At 42.4% G+C, this 27,224-nt stretch overlaps 1 protein-coding gene across 1 annotated transcript in view; it reads left to right on the top strand.

Annotated features, from left to right (window-relative positions):
* DOCK2 (dedicator of cytokinesis 2) overlaps positions 1-27,224 on the top strand; it is a 366,360-nt gene that overhangs the window by 121,895 nt on the left and 217,241 nt on the right. Inside the window, exon 26 of the mRNA XM_039876355.1 lies at positions 10,630-10,778. Within this exon, the coding sequence (XP_039732289.1) occupies positions 10,630-10,778 (149 nt within the window). The remainder of the gene's footprint in view (positions 1-10,629; positions 10,779-27,224) is intronic.

Raw genomic sequence — 27,224 nt, forward strand, 5'->3', positions numbered from 1 at the left:
TGTGTGTTTTATTTGGATATTCTTATGAAACTGGTATTTTAATCCCCATTTCTGGAGGAAGGGAGGTAGAATGACCTATCCAAGGTTACACAAACTGGCAGTAGGAAGGCTAGAATTCAAACCTAGGTCTCCAGTCCCTCAATCCAGAGTTCTCTCCACTTCTTTATACCTATCTCTGGGTAGCATAAGGCCAAGAATGGGAAGGTATATTGTGAGAATGGCTGCACGAGAGGATTATGAAGGGGAAGAAACACACATACGGTTCTTAAATACCTACCGTCCAGCCCCCTGCAGCTGGCACCTGGTTTTCTTCAAGGACAGCACAGAATAATGAATTTTAAAATAACACTAAATAGGATTCTAATTCTGAGAGTCACCATCAGTGTAGGCATACAGGGCTCCCTCTCTGAAATCAGCAAACATTAATTCATCTAACACTTATTACGATTCCACCGTGTGACAGGCATTGCGCCTGGAACCGTAGGAGACATAACTTGATTGAAATTAGATCTCTCACCCCAGGCTCTCACTGTCTTCTGAGGAGAAGGTAGCCAAAAGTTGGAAGATTATGATTGCTGTTTGCTAGTCAACTGCAATGAGATGAGTAAAGTCACCCAGTTGTTGCTGAATAAAGGGTTGGTTGAATTAAAAAAAAAAAAAAAGTGATTAACTGGATTGAAGACTAAATCCCTGAACTGATGAATGCTCATTATTGTTCAGTTCAAGGATTCCAGGATTGAGATTTTTTTGTGTGTGTGTATGTGTTTGTTTTTTATCCTTCTGGGCCTGTAACCTTTACTAAAAACAAACAAACAAACAAAAAAAAACAGCCAACCATTTAACAAACCAACCAACCAGAGTCTTGGATTTTCTGTTTAAGGCCAGCTTAAGGGAGCTGACAAATTCAAAGGGTAGCTGCCTCAAACTTGCAGTGTCCGGAAGTTAGGAATAATTGTCTGCATTCATGAGCCTGTGAGCAAAGTTGGAATAGTGTGGGCACTGGAGTCAGACAGGTCTGTGCGGGACCCTTTCCTCTGTCATGGTCACTCGCTAACTAGATCACACTGTGACCCTGCACAAGCTCTTGGAGCTCCTGTTTGCTTATCTCTAAAATGAGGACAACACAATAATCAGAATGGATGTTGATAAGGATTACATAAGTTTCCAACATGGTGCCTGGAACCTAGTAGGAATTCCACAAATGATACATATTTCTCATACTCAGTATTTCACTCTCTCACTTCCTCTCATTCCCAGTAGCTAGACAAACGGTTTCAGTTCTTTATTAGAATATACCTGTTATAATGACTCCTACTGACCCAGAAAACTCATGTATGTATGTGACCATAGACTGACTCAGAAAAACTTAGAGGTGGGACGTTCCTGCTTAAGTAAAGATTGAAATCCAGGGAGCCCAGTGACCCTGTGAGTCTCCAGAGAGGACAGGGGCTAGGGTGAAGGGATTAGGGTTTCTGTGTAGCATGACGCAGAAGAGAGGCACGGGGCAGCGATCATAAGCCCTGGAGGGGTGAAGGTGTCTTAAGTGCTTATAAATTGACTTGAATTCCAAATGTCACTGAATTGGAACCACACAGGGGCAAGGGATGCAGTGAAAAAGCTACCTCGACTCATTTCTTCTCTTGCTTGAATTTAAAACAGAGCACATTGCTTTGCTGGGAATCCTCTTTTAAAATGCCCAGATGTTCCAGTGTAGAGGCTACGTGGTTCAGCTCCAAGGTTTCTCATTTGCTTCTCCTTCCATTTGCAAGGATGCGGAGGTCGGGGAGACAGTCTTCTAACAGGCTGACCTACACTAATCGGGTGTGGCATCACAAATGGGATCATCCTAAGCATTAGGACAAATCAGATTTTAAGTCATGACTCAATTGGCCATACCTGCACCTTTATTTTCCTAAAAGCACTCTCTACAGAGCTGGATTGTGGTTTAATGAGTGAGCTGGCAGGGAGCAGGCTGGTCATCAATGGCAAGTATAAATGATCTCGGGACATGCGAAGGGTACATATACCTGTCAGACACACCAGTTCTGCCCTAATAGCTTTCAGAAGGCATCATGATAGGCCACCTCTGAAGCCACTTCATACCATTGGAGAAATGTTGATGGAAGTCTTTCATTACTTGCTAGTTGAGACAATGAAATGGTCTTCCTGATTAGATCCTAATTTGATAAACCCTAAAATGAATCTTTTACTCTCTCACTCAGATGTTCCAAATGAATATGCTTACACATCTATACAGCACATCTAATTCATCAGCAAGACGTGTCCGCTCTGCCTCCAAACCTTATCCCAAATCTGTCCACTTCTGTCTCTCTCTTGCTACAAACTGATGAAGCTCTCATCTCCTCTCCCCTTCACTGTTACAGTAAAGAGGCAAAATAGCTTAGTAGATGTGAACATGGGCTCTGGAATCACATTTCCTGAGTTGAAATTCCAGCTCTGCCACATGCTAGCTATGGGATCATAGGGAAGTTACTGAATCCCTCTGCGCTTTAGTTTTCTCATCCAGAAAATAGGTGTAATGATATACTCCTCATAGAGAGAATGCCATAGTGAAGGTTTAATAAATATGAGACCTCTTTTCCCCTCTACAAAAAGTCTATTTAGTGTTCTCCTGCCTCCCTTTCTAGCTCCCGCCCCCGCCCCCCCACAGTCCCCATTAAAAATACAGAAAAAAAGAAGAAAATAAAAACATTTATTTCCACCTGGAAATCAAACTCCTTACCATGGGACCTGATGAGACCTGGCCCCAGCCAAGCTCTCCAAGTTTGTCATCTCATATTATGCTCTGCATTTCCTATAATCCAGCCACACTCATCTCCACATGATTCCTTCAACATGTTAAGCAAACTTCCACCCCAGGGCCTTTGCATGCCATTTCCTCTGCTAGGAATGCTTGTCCCTGAGATCCTTAGAGGTTGTTTCCTTCTCACCCTCAGGTCTCAGCTCAGATGTCTTTATCCCAGAGAGACCTGCCCACTCCAGACTCTGTTTCTCGTGTTACTCCACTCGTTGTCTTGCTGGCGGCTCTCAGTATTCGCCATTGCAGCATCCGCTCCCAGGGCTCTCCCCATGTCTTCTGGGATCCATGATCATTTTTGTGCATAGCTCCAGGAAGACTTTCTCTTCCAGCAGCCAGCTCTGGCCTCCTGGGGCTACCCTCAGGCTGCCAGGGCCTGCTTCGCCTGTGCACTGAGGGAACCCACAGTTCCCGAGGCTGTCCGTCCCCAGCATCTGAACACTCAACTGCTTGGCTCTGTGGCCCACTCTGTCTCCAGAGATTCCCCCTATGTGAGACCTGCCTGCTTTTGTACCCTGCCTGGCCTTCTTCCCTTCATTCCCCTTCCAGCGTTTTCTGGAATACCTCCATAATAGTAAGTCAGTCATCTTCACCCAAACCTTGTCTTAGAACTTGCTTCTGGAGAATCCAACCTGAAACAATTATTATCTTCTTAAATTGCTTCTGATACCCCACCGGTGTATATTACCCATGAGAATGATGCCTGTTACAGTAAGTATTCACTGATATCAATATATCACAAATAGACTATCAGAGCTTACAATTTATATTGATAATCAATGTGACTTTTTTTTTGGATACAGACATATTCACATTCCCTTAAATATTCCGGCCTTTACATATCAGTTTATTCTTTCTGCTGTCGCTATGCTTCTGACTGGCAAACACCAACTTATTATAGGGCATTCGCTTATAGTTTTCATACAATAGTATGTTTTATGTTAATGTAAGGGATATAAGATAAAACCAGTAGCTTGGTTTGGACTTTAAGTGGATATCTAGAGTAAAGTTCTGGAAGTATGTTTATTCCATAAGATTTTACTTCCTACCTCTATTTTCACCCCTCTATAAACCCAAAGAGAATTTTTCCAGTTGCTAACTTCCAAAATCTCTAAGTAGGCTGTGCTTGTTTAGTCGCCGAGATATAGTTTGGCCGTCAAGGTCATAGAGTGAAGATGTGCATCATGGTGGAGGCAGGCTGCAGTGGAGTGAGTGAGGATTCTGGATGTTGTAGTGAGGCTTGTTTTCTGGGAGGTGAGAGGGTGGGCCATGAGGAGCCGCTGAGGAAGGCGTTGGAGGGAACACTAGCAGAGTTGTAAAAGGCTTGTGACCTGATCCAGAATATGAAGTTTGTGGATAGTTGTTGATTTCCTAGTGATAGAATTACTTTTCTTTGTGATACACTGTGTAGAGGGAGAAGGTGGTGAGAACAAATGACTACCTGTCAGACTGGAGTGGTGTCTGTGCAGGTCTTCCTTTGTGTCTAGCTGATCGAACCAAGTGGCCTCTGACATCTGCAACTGCTCCCTAAACCAAATGGAAGAAAAGCGTCTGAGCAGAGCTGGGCTTACACTGCTTAGCTCTGGGGTTTCAATTAGGGGTTTCCCCTGCTTGCTAAAAGGCCTGGGCGAAGGGTGGGGCGGTTCTCAACAACCACAAGTTCTTCACCATCCCCCAAGATGGTTGGACTGAGCTGAATTCACCTTTCAGTCAATAGGAACTTGGCCAAAGCAGAATGAGTTTCACCTTAAAGCCTATGAGAAATCAAACAGGATCAAAGAGTCGATTAACCCAAGCTAGTGACAGAATAAGGGCTGGCTATGAGTGGAGCGAAATTCCAAGTGAAGGCTGCCACGGGCAGGCTTAGAGATGGAGTAACCACACTGAAGATGTGGCTGAGCCCCTGGCACAGACATGTTTCCTGTGTTTAACCTGCATCCCCATAGTAAGAGTGGGGCTCCAGAATGTTCTTAAGTCTCTTTATTCTGCTGGTGGAACCAGGAAGTACCTGGGACTGTAGACTGGCAAAGATTTTCCTAGCAAGGATATAAGGTGCCAATCTCATCTTTGTATATTTTATGAGTGATTCTTTGGCTCTCCCTGCTGCCACCTCAGCTTCAGAGAGGAGGGGGTGATGGCTTCTCTGTATGGACATTGCGTTATATGCAGAAGCCTCTGCCAGCCCTTCCTTAGTTCTAGGATGGGGTGCGTGCAGACTGATGTAGGGCTGGTCCTGAACCAGCACCTTTCATACACACCATGAGGGATGATGGTATGCCCCAACTTCTGGAAACAATCTGAATTTGGAGTGTGGGGCGATTAACCCCTTTGTTTCCAGCTTCGGACCTCAGCTTCATTTCTGGGTCGATGACAAGAATCTCACTGGTTGCCTGTTACATAGACAATGACCATAGAATGGGACAAATGGTAAGACAGAAGTTAGTTTGGTTGCTGCAGGCCCCCAGAACAGGACACCCACATCAGAGTTGGGATGTTGAGAATGTTGTCCTGGGGGATTTGGCATCTAAGGAAAAAGGAATTAGTCAGGTGGAGATGAGTGGGATAAGAGCATTATGGGCAAAGAAAATAATGTGCAAAAGCTCAGAAGGAGGAGAGACCATGGCTGGGATGGTGTGGGAGGTGGTGGGTGGAGAAGCAGAAGGGTTTGGTCACAGAGGGCCTTTGGCTAGGTCAAAGAGTGTAGCAAACTCACCCTCAGGGCAACAGGAAAGTGCCCAGTGTGGCTGGCTCTGCCTATGAAAGTCCCCTGAAACTGTGGGAAATGGGAGGGGCCCAGCTTGGGAGAGACCTGGTGCAGGAAGATGGAGGAGGTTGGCTTAGGGGTAGGGCGGATATGACTTCACGGTATGGTGGGCATTGAGAGGAGAGAGAGGAGGAGTCGAGTTTACTGGTTTCCTGTGTGACTGGGGATGTCTTCACCCTGCGAGCGAGTGAGCAGAGGAGCTGACCTTAGAGAAGATGAGAAGTTCAGATGTGGTTCTCAGGAGGGTTTCCTTTCCCGATGTATTTCTAGCCTGATACACCTCAACGTGGCTTTCCAAAGTAGACAAAGGATCTCCATTGCATTCATTCTGTGGAGCCGATATTGAGGAGGAGGGCGAGAGGAAAGGGACTCTGTGTCCCTGAGTCTGGAAATGATTGCAAAAGCATATCACACTTCAACAGAGCTATGCATTCAGGTAGTAGCTCCTTCTGCCATAGGACAAGACTTTCTGGAAGGAGGAAGAATCCAGAGATCAGAAACACTGCATTTTCCTCTCTGCAGTCACTTGACAAAGAAAACCCTTTTCTATGAAAATACGGTGTTGAGTAGCTCTGCGGGTTCCTAAGTGCCTGGTCTGAATTACAATTTGGACTTGTCACTGGATGGCAGATCTCCCAGCCCTTGTCAGGCATCCGGTCCCCAGGCTGGGTGTGCAGGTCTCTAATACTCACTGCCTCTAGCCTATGAAGATTGATCTAAGGCTCTGCAATATTTATCTTTTAAATCATTTGTGTTTGCTTAACAATCAAGCCACAATTTAGAGATGCTGCTTCCTGAAGCTTTACAGACTAATATAATTTTACAGTTCCAATTACAAACAAGAAAAATTATTTCATCTCAAAACAGAGGAGCCAGACGTTTCTGAGAAATTATGGTTAACAAGAAGACAAAAGTACTTTCTGAAAATCAGGCCACATTATTGATGGCTTCTTCAGCTAGAATCTTGCTGACTCCCAGCACCAAGAGGCTTTGTCTTGTGGGAATGCTGGTTTTGAGAATCTGCAAAGCAGATGACTTTCAGATTGATAAACCACTGCTTCTGTGGGGCCTGGTCCACGGCTCCCACAACCACAGTGGTTTGTAGACAATGTAAACATGCCCACTGTCTTTCCTCCTAGCAAATGTATCCTTCTTCCTGCCACATCCTCTGAACTTTTATTTTATAGAATTTTTAATAGGACTTAACAATCATTCTGTTCAATCCTTATCATCCCTATCCATAGTCAGCTTACCTATTGCTTAAATACTTCTGGGGATGGAGAGCTCACTATCAGACCTTTCCATGAGAATTTACTAATTTAGCTCAATTTTAAGTAGAATTTAAAGGCTACCGATTTCCCAAGGAGATCTTTATTCATATCTGAAATCTCTCAACTGGCCTTTTCTCTTGGATTCATATCTTTGTAAAGGAATCTAACTGAGGTATCTCAACGAGAATACTAACAGAATGAATTTTTAAGGACAAATCTGACCTTAATTATTCCACAGCTCTGTTTTTATGGCCAGTCCTAACATGTTGCCCAAGAGGTAAAGGCACTAGGTTTTTTCCTCATCTACTTAGTCTGATTCTTATTTCTGTTGGCTCTGCTTCTGTGATGGGCAGGTACCCCTTGGCCATTCTCTCCTGTCCCAGAATAGTGACTGGCACTTAGGTAGCCTTCAGTAAATGTGGTAGACAAACTGACTAAGTGAATGAATGAGTTAACTACCTGAATGGATTAACCCTTTATCTACCTTTCTATATCTCCTTCCTATAGGTCCTACTAATCCATTTTTAAAGATGGAGTTTTAAATGAGTTTTAATTTTGAGTCACAAGAGGCTGTTTTAGACTTTAAAATGTCTTATACTTTAAACTCAAAACAATTGACTGCTCTTGATCTGTTTCTTACGACCTTCCTTAAAGGTCTTAGCAAATCTTTACCTTCAGCAGGAGACAGGACTGTGTCAGAAGCTGGGAATCTAGAGGGTAGAACCCAGCACTTTTATTCTCACTGTCACCCCTGTACCACTGCAGGGGCCTCTTCGCTGGTCTCTGCCTTTGGGCCTTTTTCTCCTCCAGCTAAACTATTCACTGCAATGACACATCGCTGAATGACTCCCTTTTGCCCAGAGAACTGTAGAAGAATAGGCTTTTTAAAATTTCCTTTGTTAGGATCGCTTTGTTTTACTTGTAAACTTAACTTTTTGAGAAGAAGACTTTACAATCCTTATCTAACTTAATAAGAGAGAGCACGATTCTTATTTTCTGGTTGGGTTTAATTATGACAACATCGGTGAAGGCAGCATTGGAAAGTTAAGTTTCATGAAAGTGGTGAGGTCATTCATCTCCTAGTGACAAAGAGGTTGCAAATTTAAATGAATTCACTTAGTTTTTCTACAACAAGCATTCTAACACATATAATTTCCTCTAACAAACAAAACATTTTAGTGTTACAAGTTAAAGTCCTTTAGAGGATAACTTTTAAAACAAACTCCAGAATGAATATTATAGGAAATTTTTAATAGATAGATCTGGACAAAAATTCAACTTTATGGTGACAAGATATAGACTAATATTTGTCAATTTTATGGTGACAAGATATGAATAATATTTACCTACCAATTACCATAACATTTAAGTCAAACAATGGGTAATGGCTAACTCAGTAACTTATACTCTCAAAAGTCCGTAGGCCAACAATTTCTTGAGTACAAATTAAGTACTTAGATTTCATTACAAAGATATGAATCCGAGGGAAAAGGCCAGTACCTGTGTCCTATGATTTAATCTATAATTTAAGCAAAGTCGAATCAAAAAAATTTTTTGCCTATAGTTTTCTGTATCCATATAACCTAACATCTCCCACTGCATTTAAGAACTTTCCTTTTAAGTGCTACTTCCCATTATTCTATCTTCCAAGAGACTATTCTATCTACGTAGATCTACGTACCCTAAGTCACTCTCTGTTCTCTAAATCCCTACTCTTCCTGTGGCATTATTATCTACTCATCAGTGACCATCTCCAGTGACACCGCTTCCATTCATTCAACCAAGATGACTGAATTGCTGCTGTGATCCAGGTATTGTGTTTGGTTTGAAATTTAGTACAGCTTTCATGGAGCTTACACTTTGGTTGGATGAATGGACACTAATTTATTATACTAATTAGAATCGAATTACAAACTAAGATTGGTGCTCTGAAAGAAGGGACAGGGTTCTATCAGAGTCTGTAAAGTCTTCCATGAACCTTCCAACCAGAGATCATTTCTCCCTCCTGAAGCCCTCAAGGCGTTTTATGACTCTACCAGTTGGAATTCTTTGGTTGTGAGCAACAGAAACCTGCACCTGCACTGGCACATTTAAAGAAAAACATTTTTTTTTTTTTGGAAGGTAGGGAGTAGGTCATAGACTTAGAGGAAAATCTGGGGCACCAGACAGAGAGGAGAGACCCAGCATAGCCCCAGAAGAGGAAGCAGCAGGCCCCCCAGGGCGGCTGCCTCAGGGCACTTCTGCGTAGACAGCCAAGCTCCGAGAAGGACTACACTCTTCCTCTAGTGGTTAAGGGCAGGGGCTCCGCAGTCAGACTGGATCCACCACTACTAGCTGTGTACGCTTGGCCAAGTCCCTCTGTTTCCTCATCAATGAAATGGAGAGATAACAGTGTCAGCTTTCTGGGAAGATACTGACGTAATTCATGGAAGACACTTAAAACAGTGCCTAACACATTGTAAACACTCAGTATGTTAGCCATGTCAGCAATTACTGTTATTAAAGTTTCCTCAAAATTCAGATTTCAAGGGTTTTCCTAATTAGGGTCAGGTGTCCAGCCTTTGTCCAAAGCAGGACAGCGAGCTTTATTATAGAGTATCCCCAGGATAATATCCCATAGCAGAGTGGCTCCCCAGAGTGGAACCACGGTGGTGTGTCAGAAGAAGGTGTCGATGCTAGGCTGACAGGACAGGAGAGGTCGTCTCCTTCTTGACAGCTTTATCTTATTCTGTCTTCTGCCATTGCCCTTTGTTTTTGTTGCTAATCACTTCTGTCAGATTTTAAGCACCTAATGGGCGAGAACCATGTCTTATCTCTGTTCTTTCAGGAATACAGCGTCTCCCACATCAAAGATGTTCGGTACCTATTTGTTGTATTGAATTAAAATGAAACCCTGGAAGACATGATTCGCATCTCAGCTCAAAAAACATCTGGGTGGGGATGGCTCGAAAAAATTTTTGGATTTCTTTTTGGTATCTCAGCATTTGCCATTTTCAAGAAAAATATATAAACAAAGCTGTGTAGGATTTCAGAACTTTTCAGAAGTATCCTGAGACAGCAATGTCAAGATTTTATTTAAAATGAAAGCAAAATTTATTTAAAATGAAAGCCATTGTGCACAAAGATGCAAGTGGAAGGTTGTTCACTTTTGTACTATTCATGCCAGTGAAATATGTCCATCAGTAGAGGTATGACTAAATAAACAAATACTGCTGTAATAGAAAATACTGTAAACCAGTAAATGCAATGAAGTTGATCCCTATATGTAACAGCATAGATAGTGCTCTAAGAAGTATTGGTAAGTGAAAAAAAATGAAGGTACAGAACAATACATGCAATATAGTTCCTTTTATAAAAAAAGAAACAAAAATGAAATGTTGTTTTATACTGATCATACATATGTAAAATATGTAAAAAAGATTTTGAAGGTTTATCATCACAGTATAATATGCTTTGCTTAAATGAAAGGCCAAATCAGAATGATACTACATATTTTATACTGGTACATTTTTATGTTTATAGGCATATCTACACTTTTATATGTGTATTTATATGTATAGAATAAAATAACGAGTTGCCTCTGTGTAGTAGGGGTTGGGGGAGGAATCAGAATTGTGAATGATGTTCTATGGAACTCGTAATCTAATCTTTAATATTTAAATTTTTACATGGAGAATATATTCATGAATTATTTATTTAATGTAAAGGCATCTAAAAATAATAAAGAAACTAAAAAATGAGGAAGCTCAAATGCCTTTGAACTCCCTTCATTCCAGAATGCCGGGACATTCTGCTTCCTGTCATCACCAAGGAACTGAAGGAGCTGCTGGAGCAGAAGGATGAGATGCAACACCAGGTTCAGGAGAAGAAATACTGCGTTGAATTACTCAACAGCATTTTGGAGGTGCTCAGCTGTCAGGATGCGGTGAGTCCTCATGATGATGTAGCTGTCCTAGACGCAGACTAGGGCTGAGCTGATTAAGCTCTGAAATATTGATGCTGATGAATAGTAGTCGAAGTCTAAAGATAAAAGTCAATGGCTTCCACTGGGGGCCTGTCTTTCCAGTGACTAACCCCCTTGGCTGTGAAAGATGATTTGGGGACTGGAGTTAAGCATGTAGCATTTTGTCGGCTTATTTCTTGTTGGACAGTCCTTCTCATGGTGTGGGTAAGCCATATTGCAGACATCTTAGATGACTCGTTCAGTACTAGAGCCTGGTTTGCTGGAGCAGGAGGAGGAGTTTCCTATGCCTACATGGCCAAGAAAAAACCCTCTCATTTGCTTTCTTTGCTGATTTATTGCGGTTTTGTTTCTCCAGTTATCTCCTGCGATGGTGAAAATGGTTAAGACTAATTCTGGGTGAGCAGATTGCTCAGGCCTAGACTCTAGAGATAGGGTGGGGGTGCAATGGTGGCAGGCAGCAGCTGTGGCAGTGAGGCACATGTTTATTTGGTAAACACCATTCAGAGATTATGCAGAAGTGGGGCCACGAGGAAAGTTTCAGGGGAGTAGGTGGAGGGCTTCCAATGGGCAGGATCTGCAGGAGACAGTCAGGGAGGCGGAGCGGTGATAACGGTAAAGACTGAGAGGTGACGGTTATATGTGGACCTAAAATTCTTAAGACTTGGGAGAGGGCAGTAAGTGTTCTTGATTTGACTCATGTTCCTTTGGCAATCTCACCTTATCCTTGAGTAATGTTCACGAGCTCTCTGCCCCTAGGTGGGCTGGCGTCAGAGAACTGCGTAGAACCAAACAACCAATAAGTGTTTTCTAAGTGTTAGTGTGAGCATTCCTCCTCTCTCATCCCAGAAATCCTCAGAGAAAGGCTTTTTGGATTAATTGTATCTTTGATTGACTATATTAGAAAATTCTGCAGCACAATATTCCTTGACTGCTCATATCCCATAGTGAACCATTTTTATCAGTTTTCGTGTGTGTCTTTCTCCTGTTTCATTCTTTCCATTCTTATTGTCCTAATTAAGCTGCTTCTTCTCTCATTACTAGGTATATGCTGTAGCTTGCTTCATTCATTCATTCATTCATTCATTTATACATATGTGCACCAAGTGTGTGCCAGACATTGGGAATATAAAGGCATGATCTCTTAAGAAAATCTTTGCAGACATATAAATAAGCAATTGCAATGTAATGTAATGACTAACATCTAGATGCATACTAGGCGAACTGGAGCTACAAAGACTCTGTGTGTGTGTGTGTGTGTGTGTGTGTGTGTGTGTGTGTGTGTGTGTGTGTGTGTAAAAGCATCTTTGTCAAGGAAGCCTTCGTGAAAGAAGTGAAGCTTCAGCTAGATGTTTAAGGGTGAGTAATTAACGATCACAGCTGCTACTTTATTTGCTGTTTACTAGGCACTGTGCTAAATACAATCCATGCCTTCTTTCTGCTCAGGTGCTAAGGATTATTATTCCCATTTTATAGAATAAAAACCTGAAATTCACAAATTTAACATTCAAGGCCAAATATCAAATAAATTGCATGGTCAAAATTCAAACCCAGGTTGGTCAGACTCCAAAGTCTGCATAATCATAGGCATTGGGATACAGAAGCCTGATCTTTTTCTTCTCTATTTTTTTTCTAGCTTTACCTTTTTTCTTGGGGAGGAGGAGTATAATGCCCAAAAGCTTAGATACTGAAGATCTACTTTGTGATGATGTTAAGATCATAGCGGTGTTTTCATAAGCACATTCACGAGCCAGTTATTGAACTGGTTCTAGTCCTTGCTATTTGATCTTTAAAAAAAATTGAAGGAGAGTCTGGTCTTTTTCTCACTGACAGTCTAGGGATATCATTTCTCCAGAAACGTCCTAAAGAATGTTGCCTCTTCCTGTTGAAAAGAATTTACAATGTTCCTTACATTTTAGTAATGCTCAGATCCTTTTCATAGGGGAAAAATCCTGGATCTTTGGAATTATGCCAGTGGACCCTAGTTTGAAGAACATGCTTGTAATGGGCTAATTGCCAATTTCCTGATTTGAGTGGAAGAATGGTCCCAGTTCACAGTTAATTTGTTAAGCAACAACACCCCCATCCCATGGGAGTGGCCCCCTAGAATTCTGTCCTGACAGATTGCCATCGTTTGCACATTGGGTGACAACGACCACTGGTGAGAAGGGGCTTCTACATCACACTCCCTGGGTACTTGTGTATCTTGGGCTTTGAAGCTGAGAAGTGAGTGAGAGGCTCTGAGTTCCCTTTGAGGAATTGTGGCATCTGGACTTGAGGTAGGTGGGATGGTATGGTGTCACTCTTTACTGCCTCTGAGTCCTCCACTTTTATAAAGACTTTTGACTGTGGGGACTAGCCTACCCCTTTCCCAGGGCGAGCAACTGTTTTTGCTGGATGAGTTATTAAATACTATTATTAACATTGGATTTGACACAAGATTCTGATGCTTTTGGAGCTTCACATCTAACCTCTCCAGCTCATGAAGGTAGAAATCTCTCCTCTTCTCGAAAGCTTTTTCTTTGACAAAGGCAATTCATTCAGTAGCTACTATTACTTTGAGCTAAAAATCAGAAGTTCCAAGTATCTAATCTAAATCTCTCTTGCTCTAATATATAGTAGCTCTCAACTCTGGTTGCACATCTGTATCATCCAAGGAGCTTTTTAAAGGCAGCCATACCTAGGCTCCAGTCCTAGGTATTCTGATTTTATTGGTCTGGGATTGTTGGGGGCATCACGATGACAAGTTTACCAGGTGATGATAACAGGCAACTGGGGTGGAGGAATACAGCTCTAGGGGCAGAAAGTCTTAAACTTGAGCGTGAATCCAAGTGACTTCGAAGGAGCAGTTCAGACAGGTTTCTGATCATTAAGTTTGAAGGATGGGGCCTGATCATGTGTTTTTCTAAGAAGTTCCAGGTAATGTGGATGCTGCTAGGCCACTTAAAGAACCACTACTCTAATGTGACCTAATTTTTTTCATCTTCGGTATTCCCTAGAAATAAAAATAGAAGACAGTTGGGCTCATCTTCAGTCCTTTACCTTCTTAATTGAAGAGCCCTTTCCAGTCTATAAAACCTAGCATCTTCCAATAAACCACAAAATGGCAAAGTCTTCAAACCCATTCATTTGTACACATAAAGCTATTGTCATATGGTTGTGGGGGACATGGTCTATGCAAAGATCTGACTTTGAAAATCCAGACCATTGGATGTTTGGTTTCTATAGGCACCAACTTCACAAAATTGGAAATTTGGAAAAATTAAAAAGGCTCCCAGAGCAAATGTCGGGATTTTCCTTCTAGTTGTTAGAATACTCTCTGCTGATAAAGGCATAGCCATCCATTTTTTTACTGGCCCTTTGTTGGCAACATGGAACAACCTGTCTCTCCACCCCAAGCATAGATTATATCTACCTGCCAGAACCACCACCTAGAGCCAGAACCACACCTGGAAATTTAGCAATTATAGTGCAGGATGCCAAGCTTCCTTTTGGGGGGCATTGTGTGTTCTGGAGATGGGAAAAATGCTTGTCTTCAATAGATTGTCATTGTTTGGGTAATTACAGCCCAGCATAGCAGGCCTGGCATGAGAAAGCTGTTTTCCTGTTATTACCCTATTCATTGTAACCCTGGGTGGCATATGACTCAGGGTGAGATGTCCACCTTTGCCTGGGTGTTGATTTTTTTTTAATGATAGTGTTAAACTTCCTCACCCAGCTTGCTTGAGTCGCACTTAGCATATGAAAGGGACAGGCTCAGGTAAAGGATGAAAGGACCGACTTCTGCCTCTGTTAACTCCTTTCCTCCCCCTCACCGACCAAGTTTAGTTGTCAACTTTGGTTACTTTGAAGGGTGGTTTCATACTGGCTTAGTTCTGTGCCTTGCTGGCCACTGAGTAACTCATAAAATTTAATTTTGCACCAGACTCGGAGGGAGTTGGTTTTTCCTCACTTCAAGAAGGCTTTTTGTTTTCATGTTTCATTCCTCTAATGGAAAGGAGAGTCATCATTTTGTACCCTGCTTAGCAATCACAAAGTGGGCAAAGATGATGCTCATTCTGAAGAGATGGTGTTGGTTGTATCTGCATTACAGAGGCAGAGCATGAACAGAATCAGCTTTTTAAAAGTAAAGTTTTTGAGTCTGTTAATTAAACCCGAGGGTTTTACCAGGGCACTGTATTAGTCACGAAGGGTTTGGGGTTCTGATATGTGGACTCGTCCGCTTAGACACTGGTAAGGAGGGCTTCACTCCTGCATTTTCTTTTGCTTGGAATGTCCTTCCCAGTTCTTATTCTTTCTATGCAAGTAAGGTCCTAAACTCCTTTTCGGTTCAGCTCAGATAATTTCTCTTTCTGAAATCCTGTCCATTCCAGTCCTCTTCCCCTCACTCTTGCTCCTGCCCTCTAGGCAGGTTTACGGACATCCTTCTCCGTTTTCATTGCTATGTGTTCAGAGCGATATTCCAGCACTCATTGCTTTGTTATACTTTCCCGTGTGTGTCCCCTGCCAGGCTTTGAGCACAGAAGCTCAGAGAGGAAGCCTTACTCTCCCAGCTTCTCAGAGCTGACATTTTCATTCTGGCCTCTTGCCAATTCCGCCTTTATTCTCCATCCTCCTTCTCCATGGAGAGTCTTTCAGTCCCTCAGATGCGCCACACCCTCTCACTTCTGGGTTGCCATGCTCTATTGGCACTGCCAGAAAGCATCACCTTCACTGTTTGCCTAGCTAAATCCTACAGAAATGTCACCCACTCTCCCAAGGAAGTCTTCTCTAATCTTCTTCGTACCCCTGTCTCATGGTTCTGGGAGCAGCTTATGCCTGCTCCAGCACCTGTGTTGTCATCCTCTGCGGACTTACCTGCCCTGACAAGAACGATCCACACCTGCCCTGCATCTTTGCCCTCCTCTTGCTCCCCCAGCCCCACCCCAGCCCACAGTGCCTGGCATGCAAAGATGTCTATTGAAGGGATGAATAAATGAATGAATATGATTTGCCCAAAGCAATGGCAGGGACCGATTTCTCCCCTGGGTCTTCTGCTCTAAGTGCTAGCAGGGTGTTCTTCTTCCTCTTTTTGCCTTCCTTGGATGTCAGGTGCGGAGGTTGAATTAATTACACTTAGTTTATGACATATTATCCTCATTGGTCTGTACAAGGCCCTCCCTTGTTGTGCGTGTGTGTGTGTTTCTTCCCTTTCATCTTTATCTCCCCCTCCCATACTCCTACCTCCCCCACTTGCTATGGGCAGTTTGTCAATGTATCGAATGTGCATGTGTGATGTTGGGTGCATTTATTTTTTAACACATACACACACACTCACACTCACACTCACACTCACAGGCATGCTTCTCCCTTAAAGAGGATCAGATGTTAAAAGCAAAAGCTCATTAGCATCTTCAGCTCTGGTAGAGTCCTGATGGGTGAGGAAGGGACAGCTACACATAAGGTATAGTCTCTCTGGAGAGTGTTCTCGGTCCAGCACTACCTCTGACCTGCCATATATGAAAGAAGTAGACCTCACAGGTCTGTGCCTGAGTGCATCCCCCATGGCCGCCCTGAGTTCTGGGTTCTCCAATAATCCCCGGCAGCCTGCCCGATGCAAGGTCGAAGGGAGGCTGATGCCGCCTCTCTGCATTACCGTTTAATTCCAGGGAATCGATACCACCGTGCAAAAGCAGCAGGTTTTCCTCTGACCTATCTGCTCCCTCGTACTTCAGATAAAAGGCGGGGAGATAAGGCTTGCTGAAGTTCTTTGTGGTGCATGCCAAACAAAGAACAGCTAATTAATCCCCACGCTTGAAGCTGAAATAGATCAGAACCCTCTACCTCTACTGTGTCCAAGGCCATTTTCTTCATACCCCTTGCTTTCCTCTGCTTCTGTAGCATTAAATGTGCCCTTCCTAGGCCAATGGAATGACATTACAAGGCCACAGACAGTGACATACAGTACAGTTTTTTTTTCCCCTGCACCTCTTAGCCTGCTAAGTCTTTCCTTGCACATCACAATTGTTTATTTCTGGCAGGGCAGGTTTTATTATCCCCATTTTATGAGGACACCGAGCCTCAGAGAGAGGCCAGGTGACACTCCTTACTAACTAAGATCAGAGAGTTAGTAGAACGTGGAGCCCACCTCACAGCAAAACCAGAGACCCCACATACACACAGTGCCCTCCGCCACTCCGCGTATATACTCTACCGTTTAAGAGCACGTTCCCAGCATCATTCCTCTGGTGGAGGGTTGGGCACAGGCTTCAGAGTCAGGCCACATTCCTGCATCTGTCCCACAAACACAGAGAGCACCTGTCATGGGCACTATACTACATGTTGGCACTGTGGTGGTGAGCAGAGCTGGAATACATCCTAGCTCTGCTTCTTGCTAGCTGGGGAACTTTGGGAAGTCACGAATCTCTCCGTAAAATGGGGACGCTATTTCCTAGGTGTGTCAGGATTACAAGAACATCTGTGAAAACATGCAGCCTTGTACCTGGCATTTAATCTGTCCTTAGTACATGCGGCTTTCCTTCTTTCCTCACTGTTCCCCCTCCACTGTTCTAGGCTGCTTCTGAAACAGCCCTGTAATTCTTTTAAGAACAGGAAAGTGGCACCCGGGGCAGATAGCAAACATGTACTGAGCCAGAGAAGGACTCTGTCCCCATCAAAACTGAAGGCAGATCTCACACCAGCCCTGGTGGCACCAGATGCTTTGGAGCCCTTGTAGGCTCCACAAGGGGCTTGCCAAGAAGCAGCAGATGCCACTGCTGGAGCAGAGCCGTCCCCTGCAGGGCATCTGGACCTCATAAGTGTTCCTGAAGGGACTGGAGAAAAGTGTCATCTTGCCTTTTCAGGGACCCCTTTGGGGTGTTCCAGAACTTTGGGGCTCATGATAACCACTGTAGGGGGTGGTGTGCTGGAGCCGGCTCCCACCAGTGTTGAGAAGTTTGAGGACTTACAATGGCCAGTGAGAAAGAGAGCCCTGTTATGGTAGAGGGAGGGGTTTCTCTTTGTCAGTTAAAACGACAAAATCTACAGACAGAGAACCAAGTGTTAAATTTTAGGAATTTTGTGAGTTATTTGTTAAATAACTGCCATTATTAAAAATTTATATAAATATCTATAATTAAATAAACTATATTAAAATCAGAGGTAACAAATAGATACTCAAAATGTACCACTTCCTGATTATCTTACTACATTTATTCCTGTTCATGTGCTTGAGGTTACTTACGTCTGTTGTGTCTGTTTGGTGGAAATACAATTTAATGCTCTGCCATGGCCCGTCGCTTCTCCGCTCTGTGTCAGTGACGTCGAATTGGTAGCTTGAAATCAACCATGAAGGGAGCACTCACACCGCAGAACTGGCAAACGCTATACATCCAAACCTTTATTTTTCCCTTCCTGGAGAGCCAGTTGGTAAACATTTACCAATATTTCACTGCCTGGGACTCAAAAGAATTGCCCCAAACAGGAGAACCCCAAAGACCCAGGGGAGCTGCCTGTGCACTTCTCCTCTCCCCAGTAGTTTCGGATCTGCCACTGGCTAAAGGTCCTCAGGGGACTGGGCAGAGAGAGGACGCTCCAGGAATATAGCAGTTTTAAGACAAACTAAACACGCATCCTAGAGCGGAGATATAGAAATATGTTTCATTTCCCATGACAGTTCTTATTGACTGGCAACAGCTTCCTTCCTAGCAGCGTTGAGAAGTTTGAGGACTTACAATGGCCAGTGAGAAAGAGAGCCCTGATTCCTGCTTAGGTGAAGGGTAGGGACGATGACTCGGGGGCCAGGGACGCGCTCTGCTGAAACTCTGAGTCTAATCCACATGGCTGTAGGAAAGGCACGTTTCACGAGGAGATTATTATCTTTCACCTCAGTAGGTTTTGACTTTTTGGCCTTAAATAGGGTTCAAAGATGATTAAAAATTCATTTTTGATTTGGTAAACACCACAGTAATCATTGTTACAAGGAAGAACCATTGATAGTTACTAAACTTGCTGGGCAAAACTCTGATGAGAAACAGAGTATTTGCATAGTCTCAAATATAGTCCCAAAGCATCTACTTATCAGTGACACAAGGAAAGATAGTAACTTAACAGAGGAGAAACCTAACAGGCACCACCTATTAGGAGCATCACCAGGAAGGACACACATCAGCATCATGTGCCTCGCGATAAGATGTACTGAGAAGGACACGGCACCACTTATGTGGGAAATCTTGTCAAAAATGCACGACTTGAATCTTATAATGAGAAAGCATTCGACAAACTCCAATTGAGGGATATTCTACAAAATAATGACTGTTCCTCTTTAAAAGTTAAGGTCATATGAATGATGAGGAAAGACTGAGAGACTGGCACATATTGGAGGGGATTTAGGAACTGTGACAACTCAATTTAGTGTAGGATCCTGAATTGGTTCATGGAGTAAAAAATGGACATGAGAAGGAAAACTGGCAAAATTAGAGTAAGGTCTGTTGTTTGGTTAATGGAATTGTACCAGTGTGAATTTCCTGGTTTGATAATTGTGCTCTGGCTGTGTTCACATTTAAATGTTAACATTAAGGGAAGCTGGATAAAGGGTATATAGGAACTTTCTATACTATTTTTGCAATTTTTATGTAAGTCTAAAATATTTCAAAATTAAATTTAAAGCTTCCTTTTTGAAGTATATAAGGGATGATTACTCACATCAAAGAATGCATTTTGAAGATGAGTGGTTCCCCAAAGTACACCTGTTATGGTAGAGGGAGGGGTTTCTCTTTGTCAGTTAAAACGACAAAATCTACAGACAGATGACTAGCCTTACTAGATGATTCCACCCTATTAACCGCCCCAGTCTATCAGATGGACGTAACCCTCGACCGAAGGAGCAATCAGGTCTTTACCTGACTGAGCTATTAGTGTGCAGGACTAGGCTCTGGGGCTTGGGAATGTGGAGGCACAGAGGAGCCTGGCCTGGCCGCGAGGACCTCAGGGCTACACTTCACTTGGGCTATTTGACAGCCCTGTCTATGTGGTTAGTCCTGGGTCACCGTTTGGGACTTGACTGTCGCCTCATCTTTGCTTGGCAGGCTTGGAAATTGGATGATTTGGCATAGCTTACCAGATGGTCTTTGGGTCGTTTATTCTCAGGGGATCCACCTAGAAAATTAGAAGACAGCCTTTATTGATAGTTGACTAGAATTCTCCCCAATAAAGTTAATAATTCAACATGTTTTGTTCCATCGACACCAACTGGAAATACTTCTTGAGGTGTTCTTCAGTAGTTCTTTATCTTGACCCAAGTTTAAAGGAGTTTGCCTGCAGCCAGATATACGATGGCCACTCCACACTCCCTTCCGTCTTCTGTTCCACACCCACCTTGACTGCCAGGATGACAGTGAGGCAAGAAAGGCCTTTGCCTGGGGGTGGGGGAAAAGTATAGAGTGACACCAAAAATTTGGTATTCAAGAAAAAGACTATTTCCATGCAATAATTTTTAATTAATATTTTTATTTTTTATTATGATTTTTTGCATTAATTTTTGTTTTTTAAAATACATTAAATATGATTTGTCTTGATTACTTGAGTTTTTTGATGCCCCTTAAATTTTGCCCCTGGGGCAAATGCCTGTATTGTCTTACTCTCTCACCCTAGTCATGACTCTGTGTAGTGACTTTCGTGGACACCAGCCACATGCAAAAACATTCTGACCCATGAATAAGCGAGAATGGCAGCTTGCAGGGGTGGAGAAGGTACCTTTCCATTCACCCCGCAAGACTGTGGAGGATGCTATGGAAGATTTCTTTCTGCAGGGAATCCTTGTATAAAAGCACGAGTTGAAAGGAACAGCCATTTATACTGAACCTTCACGAGGCCAGCCACTTACTTTCCAAAAAGCATTTCCTACATAATGCCTGAATTAAATCTCCTCTTCACAGTTGGGAGGCATGAGTTAAAAGCCCGCTCAGCAGCAGAAAAATATAGCGATGTTTGGTCCAGGTTACAGTTACTGAGGGAACTATAACTTTGATTTGCTCAACTGGCATAAATGTAAATCCTTAAGTGAAATGTGTTAAGCGAGAAAGGAAGTGCTTCGTTTTAAAAGATGCTTTTGGTTCACAGCTCTGTCTATAGTGCCCCAGGTGTCACATACTATTTGGGGGCAGCACCAGGGACTACACCAGAGAAGTTTCCAGAAAACAATCCAAGACTTCTAGAATGCACATTTTCAGGGATATTTTAGATAACTTGAGTCTTAGAGGTAAACACAATTGACTTAGCAGCCCAGAATAGAAAATGAAATGTTTAATTTCAGCAGTTTCTCCAAGCAACATAACATACTAAAGGGATCATTAAACTCTGTTTAATGCCTTTTCTTCTACCTGGAAGTCAGACTCCACTCAGATTTCCTCTCCAACCACATCTCCTGCCGTTTTCAGTCAGTACTTTGCATTCTAGGGAGACCAGCCTCTCGCTTTCCCACCAAGCCTTGCGCGGCTTTCCTCTTGGTCATTCGCTCGTTTCCTCCATCTGGGAGGCGTTTTCTTTTGGCCTTCTGCCTTTCTGGGGGCCTCCAATGGGTGGTTCACAACAGGACTCTAACCCACAGATTTATTGTGTTTGACTTACTTAATTACTTAATAAAATTTACCAAATTACTTAATAAAAGTCACAGTCCCATTACTTTCTATTAACTTCTAGATGACTGGAGTCGCACGTTTGTGTTATCTGCCTCACCCGCTATGAATCTGAATTAGGACTCCTGAAAGCCAAATTTTGCCTTTCAAGATAGACCCAACGCAACTTTCCTTTCCATTAAGAAATCATCCCAGGTTCTTTTCCCCTATCTCAGTCACTTTCCCTGCTGTGTTCTGACAGCTTTTGGCTTTATCATACAATTTAGCACTTAATTTTGTGCAGTTTTACATTTATTCTTGTCACATTAGGCCTGTCTGGCCTTTACTGAATCAGAACTAGCACTTTTTTTGTTATTTCTCTTTTCAAGTAAGACAATGTCTTTCCATCTCACAAAACATTCACTGAGCACTTCCTTTGTCAGGCACCATTCCAGGCATTGCAGATGCGAAGGTGATTAAGACAAAATAATCTCTTATTCAAAACTACCTCTGAGACCTTATTTCCCAACTCTGTTCCTTGGGCTCAGTGGTCTATTCAGTTTTCAGCGCACCTCCTGTGCTATGCCTTTCTCCACGGTCAATGCTCCTCTCAGTGCCACCATGAACTTTCTTTGAATAGCCAAATCATAGCTGTCCTTTGAAGCCTGGGTCAAGTCCTCTTACCTCTGACCCGCCCAGCCTATTCCACAGACATGTGTCTATCCTGGCCTCTTGGAGTTTTGATATAGCCTGTCACTTACTGGAAGTGACAGGTGTCCTATATTTAGTTTACAGACTCTCCAAGGATAGGGCTGATCCAGTCTTAAATTTCTCCTACACTTCTACACTGCCTGGGCATAGTGCTGAATTCTGAGCAGATACTCAATAATTAATCTTTGCAGTTTGATTGATCTTCTCATCTTCAATTATTCTACTTTCTAAAATACATGCTGACACTAATTTTATTTTTTTATGCACAGCAGAACCTAATGAGAAAGATAAATCTGCTGCTGTTGCATTGAAACAGCATATAAAAAGCAGGTACCGACTTTGAGTATTGTGCTCCCAAAGTTGTTTATACATCATTTTAGAATTCAGCATGCATTTTCCCACAGAAATAATGCAGAAGAATAATGGTGGTCAAATTTCCAGGCCAGTCTGTGTGAGCAAGTTTAACCTATGGTGCAGCTGAACACTGGGACAGAGAGTAGAGGCTCACATGCACTTGTCCTCATTGCAAGACAAATTTATGAACATCATAGGTACTTCACCTTACCTGACACTCATGACACTTGGTTTGCCTTTAATCTATCTGTTTTCTCATCTAGACAGTAAGCCCCGTGAATGCAAGGACTGCATCTGTCTCGTTCACTGCCATATCCTAATTCAGCACCTAGTACAAATTGGGCAGTCAAAAAATATCTGTTGATTTTCATTAAGTTAAATTCTAGTTGAAAGATTATGAACTTTGGAGATACACAGACATGGATTCAAATTCCACCTTCACCGCTAATTAGCTGTGTGATCTCGGGGAAGTACATGGCCTCTCTGAGCCTTACCTCTCCATAATATTTTGTTAGTCATGACTGTCATATTGATACTTAATATATGTTTCTTTTTTCCTTCCCTCTTGCTCCAATGTAATCTTATAAAAAGTATTTGATTAATTAATGATGTTTTCTTTTTGTGCTGTATTGGCTGAGGTGGCGATGACAGGGAAGGTGATATTTGGTATGAGAGCCTTTCAGCAGCTTTAGACAACATGTGAGTTCTAGTTTCAGCTTTAGTTTTGACCGTCCATGTGATCTGAAGCAGGTCACTCAAACGTATCCGTGAAAGAGTGATGATGGATTTCAGTTACTTTCAAGCTTTTCCACCTAAGTATTGCTAACTTGAGGTGAGTGACTATAAACTCAATATTCTAGGGGTGGAGCGCATCAGTCTGTCTTCATCTTAATTATTCATGCATACTGTATATTCTAATTCATGATAGATCTATGCTTAGAATATTACTGTTGTTCGTGAGTCACACATTAATAAATACCTACTGTATGTCAAGCACCGTGTAAAGCACCTTTTATATACAGAAGTCAATTTTTACCATAATCCAGGGAGTAAATTGTTATCATGCCTATGTTACTGATGAGCCAATTGAGGCTTACAGGAATTAAAAAAATATGTATAGGCTACATAGCAAGTTAGCAGAGCCAGAATTCAGTCTGTCGATATCTAAACCTTCCCCTTACACTCCCTCAAAGAATAAGTAAAAAGAGACTTTCCGTTGGCCATCTAGTAGGTTAATAAAAACGTTTGTATCATGTTAACTGGAAAAAGCAGAACACACATTGTCTGCGAGCTGTGTAGGGATTTTGCATTCATAAGGACTTGAAGGCATCATAGAAGAATGAGAAGTTAGATATGTTATAGAGTTGGAGTTATGGGTATATTATGTCATTTTTGTTTCTGGTAGTGTCTGTGCAATAAATAATGTTTAAAGAATGCTCTGCATAATTTAGAGGTGTCATCTGAGTGGATAAAGAGATAGTTGATTTTGTTAGACATTAAAATTTATCCCATACATTTTTATGAGGGATCAGAAATGTAAAAATGCAGGCAAAACTAGTATTTTTTTACACCCTCCTCAGGCTTGACAAGATCACTGTGACTGTGGTAGGTAACAAAGAACAGATATGCCTCAACCTCATGGAGAGGCATTAGAAATCCAGTGAGCAGAGTTTGAAAGCAAACTGTGGGAAGTGGAGAAATTTTTTCTGTGACTAGAACCAGTCATTAAGGAACAAAAGGGATGCTTTCATATCTGGAGCAAGGAATGACATGATTCGGGGACGCTTGGAAAGGAATAGTTACAATCTTCCAAAATATCCCCAGAAGACTAATTATTTATCTGCTTGAAACCTATTCGGGAAGACAAGTTACAATACTATGTCCTCTTGGTTATAAGGTAAAAGCTAAAAGGAGAAGAGGAGGAGATGGCGCAGGTAAGAAAAAGAAGGAAAAATATCACCAGCATCTTTGCTTTTTGAGAATAGATAACTTGGCACATTTATTTTTTTGCATCAAACTCTTAATTAATAATATGGAAAGTAAATCTAGGCAATGCCATTCACCCATCCATTCATCCTTTTATTCATCTGTTCAACCTTACCCATCCATTCATGGACACATTTATTTCACATATTTATTAGCGTGCTTAGTGCTTACTCTGTGCTGAGCAAGTGCTGCACTTTGGACATTCAAAATGGAAAGATGCGGGCCCGTACTTCCAAGAAGTTATGGATAAAATTTTGTGGGAACTCAAAAAGAAGAGCAAACAACTCCACCTAAGGTGAGATGGGGGTTCAGAGTGATTGAGTCAGAAAAGGCTTTCCTAAAAAACAGAAAGAAAGAAAGAAAAGAAAAGGCTTTCCCAAGGAGATGAGTGATCTGGGTGTTTTGACTGCTGAGTAGGAGATTGACAGGTGACTAGAGGGAGAAGGGCATCTCAGACACAGGTATAAACCTGCTCTGAAAGGTTTAAGCCCAGTACTAAGGGGTGGTGAGCTCTGCTTCATGAAGACATCATGATTGTGGGGTCAGAATTCCAGGGAGTAGGTAGGAATCCAAGTCTCAGTGTGAGCAGGATGAAAATGGCACAGGCCAAGGGAAAGGGGCTGGTAGGAAGAACATATGAGGGTGAATTAGGTGTTATTAGAGAAAAATGCTATTTATTATAGCAGAGGGCCTAGCAGACGCACATTTCTCTGGGCTAGTTCTGATAGCACATCTCCCTAAATTTCCCCCCAGCTGGGCTTCCTCAGCACTCTGTGATAACTGCATGGCCCTTTCCTCACCAGGTGGTTCTTCCCTAGTCACCATTGCCAGCAGACTATGACCTCTTAAAAGCAGGGACTGGGCTTTCTCTGTCCCTGAACCCTCAGCACTGAGGACAGAGCATGGCACATAGTGAGTACTCTACCCTGGCTGCATGTCAGAATTACAGGAGAGCATTTTAAAAATAACAATGCCTGGGCTTTAGGGCCTTAGCCCCAGAATCTGGGGTGGAACCTGGGCGTGGATCTATTTATATATTTAGAAAGTCCCTAAGTTATTCTAAAAATAAGCCATGATTATGAACCACTGAAGTAGATGCTCGAAGTATGTTTCTGGAGACATTGCATTATAATGAATACTTTCATGGTCACCTCATTTTTGATAGGACAGACAGGGATTTGGGGAAGAGCAGCAACCTGAGGTTTAGGTAGCTTCGCATGGCTCTAAATTCACCCCAGACCTAGGAACACTGGGAACAGATGACTACTTCTAGATGCTTTACATTTACCAGAAAGAAACTTGTACTGTATGTCTAGGCATAAACACACAGATTTGATTCAAGATGAATTGGTTACTAATAGGATGGATTCTCACTAGGAGAGACTATAAAGGGGCTGAACTTTCAGAGGAAAACCTTTCCTGCTTGCAGCTGGTCAGGGAAAGATCAGAAGCATGGATTCAAAGTAGGAGCACTGGGTATATTATGGACACTGGGAAATATTCTTTTCATCAAGAAAAGACCCCAGAAACCACAGATCAAAATGGAAAATTTGGAATAAATCAGAAAAATAAATTAGTTCTCCCTCTCCAGAATTTATTCTAGATATATAGATTGGTCACAGAGATAGTTGGGGGACGGGGGAGCACGCAACCTAAACTTTCCAAAAAGAGCGGGATGGGGAAGATAGTAAATATTAGACATGCGACAGGACTTTAAAAATATTTGAAATCATCATTACAGTTAGGGAACAGTGAAGAAAATCGCACGGACTTTATCAACATTAAAGCAGAGACGCAGACGGTGGAGGTTGTGGGGGGAGGGGAGCAGGGAGAGAGCGGGCGCTCCACACTTCTCAAAGTGAGGAGACATGCTCTTGTTCTGGGAGGCACGATTTTGTCAGCACATGAGAGGGGTACAGATGCTCTATTGCTTGTTCTTTATAGAAATGAATTTCTGGGGAGGGTTTTAATTATATCCAATCTGAATTGAAAAAAACAACACCGAGGTCGGCATAACTGCTCACATAGATCAAAGGATACGCATCCATTCCTTAGGTGTATTGCTCTTTTCTGGCCAATTCTCTTGCATTTAAGATTGGCCTACTTTTTCTGTCCCTTCCCAGCAAAGGAAAAGAGGTTTAAGGGCAAGATTTTAAAGCCTCCTGTTGTGGTAATTTTTCTAAAGTTTCTGGTATAATCTATGCCTAAGCAGAATGGTCAGTGAGAGTGGGCTCAGAATTCTGGCTGAGAAATAGGATCCTGGGATATTTCATGAGACCTGTCTCTGAACTTTGTTTTGTGCCTGCCTCATTGGAAGGGATTTGTGGGGAAAAAGTCCATTAAAAAAAAAAAAAGGAGAGTTGAATTTTGACATGGGGTAGCCCTGCTGAGGAAGCTGGATCAATCGGTACCCAGCGAGCTGTCGGATGTCTGTGTTCTCTCTCTGGAAGATGGCTGGCTGATTAGGGCTATTTTCACTGTGGGAAGAAGGATAGAAAATTGTGTATTTTTTTTATTCCTTTCCTCCCCTGTCTATGACCCTCTCAGCCATCTGTGTGGGGTCAAGCTGTGTTGCCAGTGCAGTTGAGGAAGTCTATGCCCAGAGGTTTCTAGATCCTGATTCCATCCTCTCATCTAAGCATCTCTCCTGACTCTCTCCAACAGTTACCTGACACCTACTATTAGCTTTTCTAATTAATTAAATAAAACCTACATCCCTTATTTAAAAATGTGACGATTACTTATTGTGTGTCAGGTGTTGGTGCTA

The sequence above is a fragment of the Pteropus medius genome, unplaced genomic scaffold, assembly GCF_902729225.1.
Source record: "Pteropus medius unplaced genomic scaffold, Ma_sr-lr_union100, whole genome shotgun sequence".
Taxonomy (NCBI): Eukaryota; Metazoa; Chordata; class Mammalia; order Chiroptera; family Pteropodidae; genus Pteropus; species Pteropus medius.